Source organism: Aspergillus homomorphus (genome assembly GCF_003184865.1).
Source record: "Aspergillus homomorphus CBS 101889 unplaced genomic scaffold BO97scaffold_72, whole genome shotgun sequence".
Classification (NCBI taxonomy): Eukaryota; Fungi; Ascomycota; class Eurotiomycetes; order Eurotiales; family Aspergillaceae; genus Aspergillus; species Aspergillus homomorphus.
The window spans coordinates 3,214-15,923 of record NW_020291958.1 but is presented as its reverse complement, the minus strand read 5'-3'; the positions used below and the strand labels follow the sequence as shown (position 1 = coordinate 15,923).

At 13.7% G+C, this 12,710-nt stretch overlaps 1 protein-coding gene across 1 annotated transcript in view; it reads left to right on the top strand.

Moving 5' to 3' along the window:
- The window catches only part of BO97DRAFT_447052 (nucleobase cation symporter-1 family protein), a gene marked incomplete at both ends in the record, with an annotated part of 11,044 nt that extends 2,967 nt beyond the window's left edge, over positions 1 to 8,077 (top strand). Inside the window, one exon of the mRNA XM_025698725.1 lies at positions 8,069 to 8,077. Coding sequence (XP_025546318.1) covers positions 8,069 to 8,077 — 9 coding nt within the window. The remainder of the gene's footprint in view (positions 1 to 8,068) is intronic.
- Positions 8,078 to 12,710: the final 4,633 nt, after the last annotated feature.

The following is a 12,710-nucleotide window of genomic DNA, read 5'->3' as shown; positions in this document are numbered from 1 at the left end:
ATTTCTATAATATATTTATTTAAAATTTTTAAGTATTCTTGTTGTTGAATTATATAAGTTCAAAATATCTAGATTTAATACTAAATACAGCTCTGCACTGCTGGCTTATATATAGAGTGGCTAACAGCCAGGTCAGGTTAGGTTAATAGAAACTTTTATACCTAACTATAGGTTAATAATCAGATTAAAGAAATTTTTATACCTGATTATAATATAACTAAAAATAAGATAATTAATTATCTTAATTATTCTTAATATTAAAATCTATTTATTATATTCTTTTAGCTCTAATATAGTTAAGATATATCTAAATTAAATAAAAATTAATCTAATTATTTTAATTATTATCTAAAAATATATAAAGATAAGCTTTCTAGAATAAAAAAATAATTAAAAAATATAATAATATTTTTTTTTCTTTTTATTTATAAGAAAAGATAGGAAAATTCTAGTAATATTAATATAATTTAATTTTTTAAAATATTATTATTTTTATAGTAAAAAATATAAAAAAAATATATAATTATAATTTAATTTAAATTATCTACTAAAAATCTAATAAATTATATAAGAAATATTATATTTTTATTATTAAAATAATAATTAAGAACTAGTATAATATTTTAAATTATTATTAAATTTTTTTAAATAAATTTAATAAACTTAATATTTTCTTATTTTTTATTAAAAAAAGTCTTAATTATTTATATATTAGATTAAAAATTATTTATATTATATTATATAATTAATTTATCTTAATAATTATATTATTTATAATTATTTAATCTAAATATTAGATATTATATTATATTTTTAATAATAGATTTTATAAAAGTCTTTTTTAAATTTTTTTTATATAAATATTTTTTTTATTTAAATTTATTATTTTTATTTAATATTTATATTTAGATTTTTAGAAAAAATTAGATATATTAAAATTATAAGATTTTTAAAAATTAAAATATAAATAATAAAATATTTATTAAGATATAATTTATATATTAATAAAATAATATATTTAGATTTTAAATTTATAATAAAAAAAGATTATTTAAGTTTTAATTTTAAATATAACTCTAAATAATTAAGTATTTAAATTATTTAAAAAAAATATTTAATAATTTTAAATTTTAAATATAATTTTTTATTTATTATATCTATTAATAATAATAAATATAGTAAATAAATTAAACTAAAAAAAATATAATAAGTTATATTTATATATAAATATATTTTTAAATTAAATAATATTATCTTTATAAAATTTTTTTATTTTTTTTTATTAATTTATTATTTATAAAATTTTTTTAATATTATAAATTAATTATAATTATTTAATTTATTTTTAAAAAATATTATTATTACTTTTTTTTTATTTTTTAAATTTTTATAAATAATAATAAATTTTAAATTAAGATAAGTTATTTAAATTAAATTTTTATTTTTTTTAAATCTTAAGATTATATATATTATAAAAAATTAGAAAATTATTCTATATCTAATTTTATAAAAAAAAATTTATTTTTTATAATTAATAATAAAAGATAATTTTTTAAAACTTATTTATAAATTTAAAAATTATTATTTTACTTTAATTAGAAGAAATTATTAATATTATAGAAAAATTTTAAAAAGAATATATTATTTTTTAAATAAAATTTTTTATATCTATTATTTTATATATTTTTATATTTTATAATATCTAAAAATTAAAAACTTAGAAACTAATTTTATAAATTATTATTTTTATAAAAATTATAAAAAAAATATTTTTAATTATATTTAAATAAATAATTAATTAAATACTAAATAAAGAATTATTATAGATATTTATTTATTCTTTCAAAATAAATTTTTATTAATTATTTTTTATCTTTAAATCTTTATTATTTATAATAAATAAGATTTTTTAAGATTAAATCTTATATTTTATAATTATTTATTATTTATTATTCTAAATTATTAAATATATATAATTTAAATAAATAAATAATTTTTTTATTTTATTTTTTATTAAAGATTAAGTTCTTCTAATTAAATATAGATTAAAGAATATTTATTAAAATTATTTAAAAAAAATATATAAATGTTACGTGTGGCTGGAAAGATGATGAAATATGATGATGAATTAATGGTTTGATAATAGAACCAAGGATATGTCCTAGGACAGGTAAGCGAGAGTTCTATCTGTTTAGTAGTATAGAAGATAGCTAAGGGAAGAAATAGTAGAATCCTTAGGTAAGCTAAAAAATACTATATATACTGGTTCTATAAGATTAATATCTATATGGATTAATAATTATATATATACTTTTTTTAGATATTGATAATAAATATAGTAATTAATTAACTGGGAAACTAGACTATAAAATAAAAAAATAAATATAAAAATACTGGAAGATAGGAAAGATAGAGAGAGTATATAGATAAACCAGAAAATAAAGAATTAAAATATTAAATATACTAATATTAAAAGGACTAGTACTTTTTAAACTAGTAAAGTAATTTAAGAATATTAATATCTAAGATATATATTTATATATTATTTTTAGAATTATATTCTTTTTATCTAATTAGATACTAGGCCACGGGAGTATAGTAGTATTTTTAGAATATAATATACTTAACTAGAATAACTTTAATTTTTTAATATATATTATTATTAGAAAATACTTTATCCTGGACTTATAAAGATTTTACAAGGGTCTGATTATAAGAATTAGGGTTATTAATATTATAAATAGATTCTAATTATACTACTAAAATAATAGGATATATTAACTACAACTCAGGTAATTACAGTTAATATATATATTAATTAATAATTTTAATAATAGGAAAAGGACTAGTATATTATTAAGTAAATTTTCTTTTAATAGTTGCAGTAATTAGTATAGTATAATTATAGTATAAATATAAATAAATATAGTTACCAGGAGTAAATAATATAGATAAATAGTAGTTATTATAAGAATATTTTATATAGATAAAGATAAATTTAAGGATCTTCTTAGTATTAAAATATAATAAAAAGTTTTAAATATTATTAATATTAATTATAATATTTTTCCTGAGATAATTATAGTTTTTCTTTAATTTAATAATAGAATTTTTTTTACCAGCAGCTGAAGGGATGATAATCTTAATATATAAATAATATATTCCAGAACAGGTTATTTATTTATTAGATTATTTAATAATAAAAATAACAGAATTAGTAGAATCTTTCTTAATACTGTTAATATCTGATTAATTATTTTTAATAATATCAGGGACTTTTCTTAGAGTATCTAAAATAAGAATATTTAGGATATTCAGGATATTAAGAATATAACCTGAAATAGTTTTTCTAAATATTATCTTAACTAAATATTAGAGCTGTTAAAGGAAAATACTGAATATTAATTTATATAGAGTTTCTTTTATAGTAGCTAAGGGTATTAAATTAATTATAGATATAATTAACAGTAATATAAAAAGTTATATATATTTTTAGATAATATTATAGTAAATTATGACTTTAACTGTTTAAATTATATATTTATTTTAATTATTTATTTATAGATAAGTAGTAATATTATAAAACTATTTAATTTATAGTTTTAAGAATAGACTCTTCTAAAACTTGGATATAAAACAGGTATTTTTATTAGAAATAAAGAAGTATAGAATATCTTAGTTATATATTTATATATACTTGATTAATATAATATCCTATTATTTTGCTTTTTATATAGATTTCCTGGGGTATAAACTAATATATTTAGTAAATTTATTAATAATTATTAGTAAGAAATCAAAGAAATCAGGTCTGTAAGAAGGAAGTAAGGTAATAAAATCTATAATTATAATATAAAAAAGGGTAAAAGGGATAATTAGCTGGAGTAATTTATATAATTTATAATAATATATCTTATTCTATAAATATATTAGATAATAAATAATATACTTATATAATTATTTTTAATCTTAGTAAATAGCTAAATTATTAAATTCTTAAATATATTTTTTATATTCTTAATACTGATTATTATTATATATAATTTTGAAAATATTAAGAATTATAGAATAAGGAAAATATAATTAAGTCTTTTTAATAATAGTAAAAGTATTATCTGTAATATTTTTTTTACTAGAATAGAAGTTAGTAGAATTATTATTCTTAGAATTAACTATAGTTTCTTTAATAGAAGGATTATAGATAATATATTTAATTATATAAAATAAATTATTATTATATTTTATATAAAAGAGTTTTATATTAGGATTAGTAGTAAGAATAATTATAATCTCTTTTATTCTTAAGTTTTTAGAATAACTATTAATAATATACTTCTTAAATTTATTATTAATTTTAATTATATAGATTATAAATACGGAAGTATTTAAATAGACTAAAAATATATTAACTAGAATATTTTTAAGGTTATGTTTTTAAATATATAGAACTTCTTTAATTTAGGAAAATTAAGATAAAATATTAGTAACTATATTAGAGTCTCTAAAATAATAAAAAACCAGTAATTAGAATTATTAAATATATTAGGAAGCTTAAATTAACTATAAATTTAAGTATTTTATAAATATAGTATTAAATATTATTTATTTAGAAATACCTATAGTTAAGATATAATCTGTATATATAACTATAGGTTTATAAGTTATTTATATAAAATAATAGAGTTTTTAGAGTATCTAGATAAGATAAGAGATTTTTAATTTAATAGACTAGTAATTATTCTTTGTATTTATAAGAATATAAGATAAGAATATAATTAGATAGATTATAGTATATATAGACAGCTTAAAAAATTTATAAATATATTTAGTAATAAAATAGTAAGTTATAATACTTATTTCTTTATAGCTTATATCTAGATTTATATAAAAATACTTATTAGGCTTGAAATATATAAGATATTTTAGATTAGAGAAGTTTTTCTTTAACTATTTAAATATTTATAGTTTTTTAGTGGTCAGGTTTGTAATAGGAGTTTTTATAGTATAATCCTGGTATCTACTAGTATAAAATCTTAATAATTAAGTTTTTTACTTTTACAGGGGATTTATTTTTTAAGTATAATAATTAATATAGTAGTAAAACTATCTGGTTAGATTAAGAAAATACTTAAGTTTAGTAAGGTTTAATAAAAATAAGAGGATTTTAATTATCTTTATCTTAGACTCGGGAATAGTTAAATTAAGAAAATTAATTCTCTAGCTGAGTAAAATAATTAAAGAAAAACTAATATATGTTTTAGTTAATTTAAGCTTTAAATTTATATTTTTAAGATATTTAAGAACAGTAGTAAAGTAGTTCTTATATTTCTTAAATATATAGGATATAACTATAATATTATTAATATAAGCTTAAGTAAATATATAGAATTACTTAAGTATCAGATTTATTTACTTTTAGATAAATAGAACTGAATTAATAAATCCTATAATAATAATATAGAAAATTTCTTGGCTTTAATAGGTAATAATTATAAAATATTTTTTATAATTTTTTTATACCAGCTACTAATAGAAGCATAATATAAGATTAAATATACTAATATATTAATATTCTTTAATTATATAAAAGATATCCTCTTGTGTAGGAATTAGATATAAATTAGATTTAGTTTTATAATTTATTTCCTAGAGGTTAATAATAACTCTTTTTTTAGAATTACTATTAATAATTTTTTATATTATAAAAACTAAATATATAGAGGATATATAACTAGTAATATATAATATTTTACTAGCTTAATACAGGGGATTAAAGATTTTATTAATAATTTCTTGATTAGGTTATAGAATATAATAAATCTTTAATTTAGATATTTAATTTTCCTAGTTTTTCTTAAATAGTATATATAATTAATAATTCTCTGGAATATTAGTAATACTAATATTTAAATTATCAGATATTATCTAAATATTATATAATATAAAGATCTTTTTTAATATATAAGTAGTTGTATTATCTTTAGTATAAATAATAATATTATTTATAAGTTTTATAATAAGGTTTTTATTTATATTAGTAATACAGAGTAAGGGTTATACTGGATATAAAAAAATAGAGGATAGTTTTTATAAAGGAGTTTTTTATAAAAAATAAGATAAAGACTTAGAGAATCTAAAAACAGGTTTTTTTTTACTTCTGGAAATACTGATATCTGTAGTAAATATTAAAGCTTTAGTAATATATAATTAATAACTGGTATTAATAATATTAGAATATAGATTTTTTAGAAATATATTTTTAACTTAAGATTTTTTAAAATATAGGGATAAATAACTTAACTTAGTAGTATTATCTTTTACTAAATATATTATTATATAATTATTATTTATAAGAGTACTAATTCAGGTTTACTGATTAAGAATCACTAGTTTTGTTAATTTATTAACTACTTTAATAAATAAAAAGTTAGTATTAATAAAATAAGTATATATAGAAATACCAGTACTATTATACAGCTTAAATATAAAATTAGTATTAGAAAGGTTTCTATAAATCTTAATTAATATATAAACTTTTAAATAAGATGGAATAATTATAGACTAAACTATATATATAAAAATATTAATTCTGTTAGTCTTGATAATAGTCTATACTAGAATAATAAAATTATTATATCTATAAATAACTATAATCTGATTTTTAGTATTTAGAATAATATTTTTACAGCTAATTATATTAATTCTAATAAGAAGATTTAGTTAAAGATCTTTAATAAGAAATACTTTAACTATAATATAGGTAAATATAGAAATAGATATATTTTTAATTTGATTTTTAATATAAGGAAAATATAGTTTAAAAACTATAAACTCTTTAATTTAGTAGCTGGAACTGATTCTAGTAATATTAAAAGAGGCTTTTATTAATAAAATTAGAATATTAATTAATTTTACTAATATAGTATTAATAATTATAAATAAGTAGTTAGTATCTAGGTATACTAGAATATATAATTATATTATATTTAATCCAGCCTGTACTATTACAGAATATTAAGTATATAAAAAGATACTAGAGATAATATTTTTCTTATACTAATTTAATTTAATTATAGAATTAGTAGAAAAGATAATAGGAATAATTTTTAATAATTTTAACTTATAAGGTAAATATTTATATAAAATATTTTAAGATAGAAAAGTAGAGGTATATTAAATATAATTAATAGAAAAAATATTAGTATTTATAATTATAGAGATCTCTAGAAGCTTAATATTTTTAATAAGAAGTATATTAGGCTGATTAACTTTAATAGTATATATCTTATTTTAATAGATATTATTAAAGGTATTCTTAGGTTTATTATATAGTATAACAGGATTATCCGGAAGTTCTTTAATAAATCTAATTATTAGTTACTATATATATTTAAATATTAATTTAATATAAGAAGCATTGGTATATAGAGGGTGTATATATATAGGCTTATATAAGAATAAATACTTAAATTAAGGGGGTATATTATATTAATATTATTCAGAGAGATATTTCTAAGATTCTAGTATAGTTAAATTAGTAACTATAATATATATATTTTTTTAAAATTAATTATTATAATCTTAGTTATAATTATTTCTTTAGTTATTCTAATAATTATATAATTATTTATATTATTCTTAATTTTACTAAGCTTACTGGTTTTACTATTAGAATTACTAGGATTAATTCTAGGGCTAATAATTATTATAATTTAGAGAAGAGCTGGTAGATAGTTCTATATTCTAATACAGGTATTGATTATACTGTTAAAAAAGATATTAATTCTATTATTACTATTTTTAGTATAGTACTTAGGCTTACTAATATAATTAATAAAGTTATTAATTATATTAAAAAAGAATATAATAGTTACTAAATTATTACTAGTTTAGAAATAGGGTATTTTCTTAATTTAATTTTCTGAATTATCTATTAATACTGTAATCTTAACTACTTTAATTATAATAATAATTATAATTATAATTATAATTCTGGGATTCATGTTCTTAGGGTACTTAGGATTTATAAATATTAGAATTTTTATAAGAATTCTTACTATTTTTATAGGAAACTTAAACTAAATTCTTCTAATTATACTAATATTAATTAAGTTATTTAAAAAACTTAGTAATTATTATCTACTCTAATAGCCTGGATATATTAATATATAAATAAGGATTAATATAGTTCTAGATATATATAATCTAGTTAAATATATTATTTATTTATACTACTTAGATATATTAAATAATATCCTGGGTAAATTATTTAATATACTAATTAACTTATATATTAATAAAGATAAAGTATATAGTATTTAATTTATTTATAATATTAAAGATATTTAGCTTAAACCTCTTCTTGAGTTCTTTAATCTAATTATTAATTAGATTAATATAGGTTATTAAATACTTCTTAATCTTGGTAAGACTAGTTATATACTAGATAAATATAGTTTTCTAAAGATAAATTTATAAATTTATTTTAATTACAGCTTTTTTATAGTATTAAATAATATTTTTAATATAATTAATAAATATATTAATATTTTTATAATATATAATATAGTTAATTTACTTTATAACTTTATTATTAGCTATATTAGAATAGAAAAATCTAATCTCTTCAGGCTTTATCTTTTTAATATATATTATATAATAAATAAATTCTTAAATATTTAGGTTTCTATTATCTCTAGAATAAAAAAATTAAGAAATATTACTAGTATTATTAAGAGATAGATTTCCAGGAGGACTAGGTAATATAAATAAATTAGTAAATAATATAAAATTATTAAGTATAAAATTACTAGAATTAAAGTTTTTATCTGGATTAACTAGTAAAGAATTTAGGGTAGAAGTATTCTGTATAGAATAGTTTTTTAATATTGTAAGTTGTTTAAGAATCTACTGTAGAATATTTTATAATTAATTTTATTATTGATTTTTTTAATTCTAAGAAATATTCTAATACTATAGTATATTCTAAGGCTGGTATTATATATATTAAGAATATTAAGAATTATCCTGACTATAAATATCTTAAGAATAAGGAGGCTTAGTTATATTATCTTGTAGTATATATTTAATTATAGGGTTAGAAGAAATAATAATTCTTATAAAATATACTCTAGAATATAAGAAATTTAAACTAGTATTTAAGTTTCTTTAATAACTGTACTAGAGTATAGGATTATTTAAATTAGAAAATATATCTAATAGGATTATAAAAAGAGGTAATAAAGTATTTAATTTAACTAATAATAGAAAAGTTCCGGGAATACTAAGATTTATAGAATAGTAAGAAGTAGTAGTATTATTAAGATCTATAAAATTAATTCTTTTTAGAGTAGCTGGAATTTTAGGATATATTTATTTAAAAGTTCTCGGATAGTTAGAATTTTCTGGATTTACTAGAATAAGTTCTTTTTCTTTTTTAATAGGATTAGAAATAGAAGTTATAGATATTCTAGAATATAAAGATAAGAGTAATATTAAGAATATAGCTATAGTTAAGGTAGATTTTAATTATATTTAATTAATTATAAATAGTGGTTCTAATTCTTGGAAATCTTCAGGGGCTTTCTAAATATTTTTATATTAATAGATATATTAGTTAAAGAAGAGGAGATATTAAGTTTATCTAATAAAATTAATAATATCTCTATATAATATAGAATAAGTAATATTTTAGTCTAGAGAATATTTCTACTGCTTTATAAATAAAGAAGAATTAGTAAATTTAGTAAAATAATAAATATAGGCTAAGATATTACTATTAATCTAGCTGTAAAATTATTTTTTTAAATATTTTTAAAATTGGATAATCTGATATACTATTTCTGATATAGAATAAGCTAAGTTAATATTAGTATTTATAATTTAATAGTTATACCTGATATTTTTCTTCTACTGATATATTACTTATGAATAAATAAAATAATATAAAGATTTTTGGAGAAAAAAATAAATAAGAATAATTAGCTAGGAATAATTCCTGGATTTACTAAGATATTTAATAGGAGAAGAGTAGTAGCTAAAAATAAAAAAAAAAAAGAGAGAATATTAGTAGTATAGTAGAACCAGAAATAAATAAGTATAGAAGTTAGGAAAAGTAGATAAATAATAGTTTTTAGAAAAATATAAATATATTTTTAGAAAAGTATAAATATATATAAATTTAGTTACTGTAAATCAGATAACTAGAGTAGAGTTTAGTAGATAAGGTATATAGAAGGGCTTAGTTAGCTTATAATTTATAGAAATATTAAGATAGGTTTATCTGGTAGAAATCATGGACTAGTAATTATATAGAAAAGTAGAATATATAAATATAGGATTAGAGTACCTGATATATTTAGAATATAGGAATAGAGAAAATATAGAAAAAATATTAGAATTTTTTAGAGATATATAAAAAATATATCTGGTAACCAGGATATATTATTATATATTATATATAGCTGGAAAGATAATAAAATATGATAATAAATTAATAATTTAATAGTAGAACTGAGGATGTGTCCTAGGACAGGTGAGTAAGAGTTCTGTCTATTTGGTGGTGTGGAAGGCGGCCAAGGGAAGGAATGGCAGAATCCTTGGGTAAGCCAAGGAATGCTACAATAAAGTTATTATTAAAGTTTCTAGATATTAAATAAATATTTAATATAATTAATTACTAGATTAATTTTAATTAAAAAATATTTTTTATTTTAACTAAATATTTTTTAATAAAAGATATAAATTATTATAAGATTTTATTAAATTTTTAATTAATATCTAGATTTTATATTAATAAAATCTAATTATAATTATTTTATTAATTTTATATAAATATAATTTTTTTTATTAATTATTAAATATAATAATTAATAATATTAGTAATAATAATTTAATATTTAATTTAATTTTATTAAAATTTTAAATTTAATTTAATTAAAATATCCAGTTTTATAATATTTTTATTAATTTTAATTTTATAAAAATTATTTAAAATTAATATTATATTCTTTATTTTATTTATATAATTTAATTTATAATTAATATTTTTTATAGAAACTTTAGATTAAAATCTTAAATAATACTAAATATATTTAAAATAATAATAATAAAAACTTTAAAATCTTTTTTAATATTTTAAAAATTCTTAAAAAAATATATTCTAGAAATTATTTATAAAAACTTTTTATAAATAATTTTTAAAAATTTTTTTTTATAATAGTATATTATACTAATTTTTAATTATAAATTTTGAAAATTAAATAATTTATAAATATAAATTTTTAATACTGTAAGAAGTTCTAGTTTATTTAATAATTTAAATCTAATTTAATTTATTATTTTTTTCTGGATTATAAGATTTATTAAAATTTAATTTATCTTATAATTTATTAGATACTTAATCTTTATTAAGTAATTAAAAGTTTTATTTAGTATTATAATTATATTAATATTAATTATCTTTAACTAATCTTAATTAAATAAAAGTAAATAAAGTATTTTTTTAAATTTTTATATCTATTTTTTTTTATATTTTATTTATTTAAAAATAATAGATTTATTATTTATAAAATTTATAATATTTATAATAATTTTTTTAATTATCTAGATTATTTTATTAATTAACTAGTAAAAAAATAAGTATTTTAAAAAGATTTCTTTTAAAAACTTATAAAATATATATTAAAAATTATAGAAATATTATTATTATATTTATTAAATAAAAAATTATATTTATATAATTATAATAATTTTTAATCTAATATTTAAATTTAAGAAATTTAAAAAGAATATATAATTTAATAATAATATTAATTAATATAATAAATACTAAATTATCTTTAAAAAAATATTTTATTTTTATTATAATTAAAATTTAGTTATTAATATATTATTTATTATTTTTAAATTATTTTTAAATTTAGATAAAATCTTTTATAATATTTTTAAATATTAGAAACTTTTACTTATAATAAAAATATTTAAAAAATTTAAAATATATTTAAATATTAAAAATATATAATTTATTAATTTATTTTTAATTTAATTAATATTTTTTTAAATATTATAAAATATATTAATATTCTTATTTATTAAAAATCTTATTATAATTAATTTCTTATTTTTTATTAGATAATTAAAGATTTTTTATTTATTATAACTAATAATATTAATATTAAATATTTATTTAATAATTTTTAAGATATTTATTATTATTATTAGAATTATCTTTAATTTAATATAATTAAAATAGTTATACTTTAAATATATATTAATTATTTTATTATAAATAAAAATATTAAAATATTCTTAAAAATTTTAATTTAAATTTAATTATTTTTATATTTAAGAATTAAAAAAAATAAACAAATTATTATTTTTTATATTAATAAAAATAAGAATATAAATAATCTAGAAAATAATTTTATCTAAATTTATAAGTATTATATATTCTTAAATAAAAACTTATTTCTTATTATTTTTATATTATTATAATTATTATCTTAAATAATATAAAAAATAATTAATATATATATATATTTTATATTAAATATTATTTTTTTATATTAAATTTTATAAAAGTTTTTTTTTAAAATATAATATATTTTTTAGAAGAAATAAATAAAATAAATAAAATAAATAAAATAAATAAAATAAATAAAATAAATAAAATAAATAAAATAAATAAAATAAATAAAATAAATAAAATA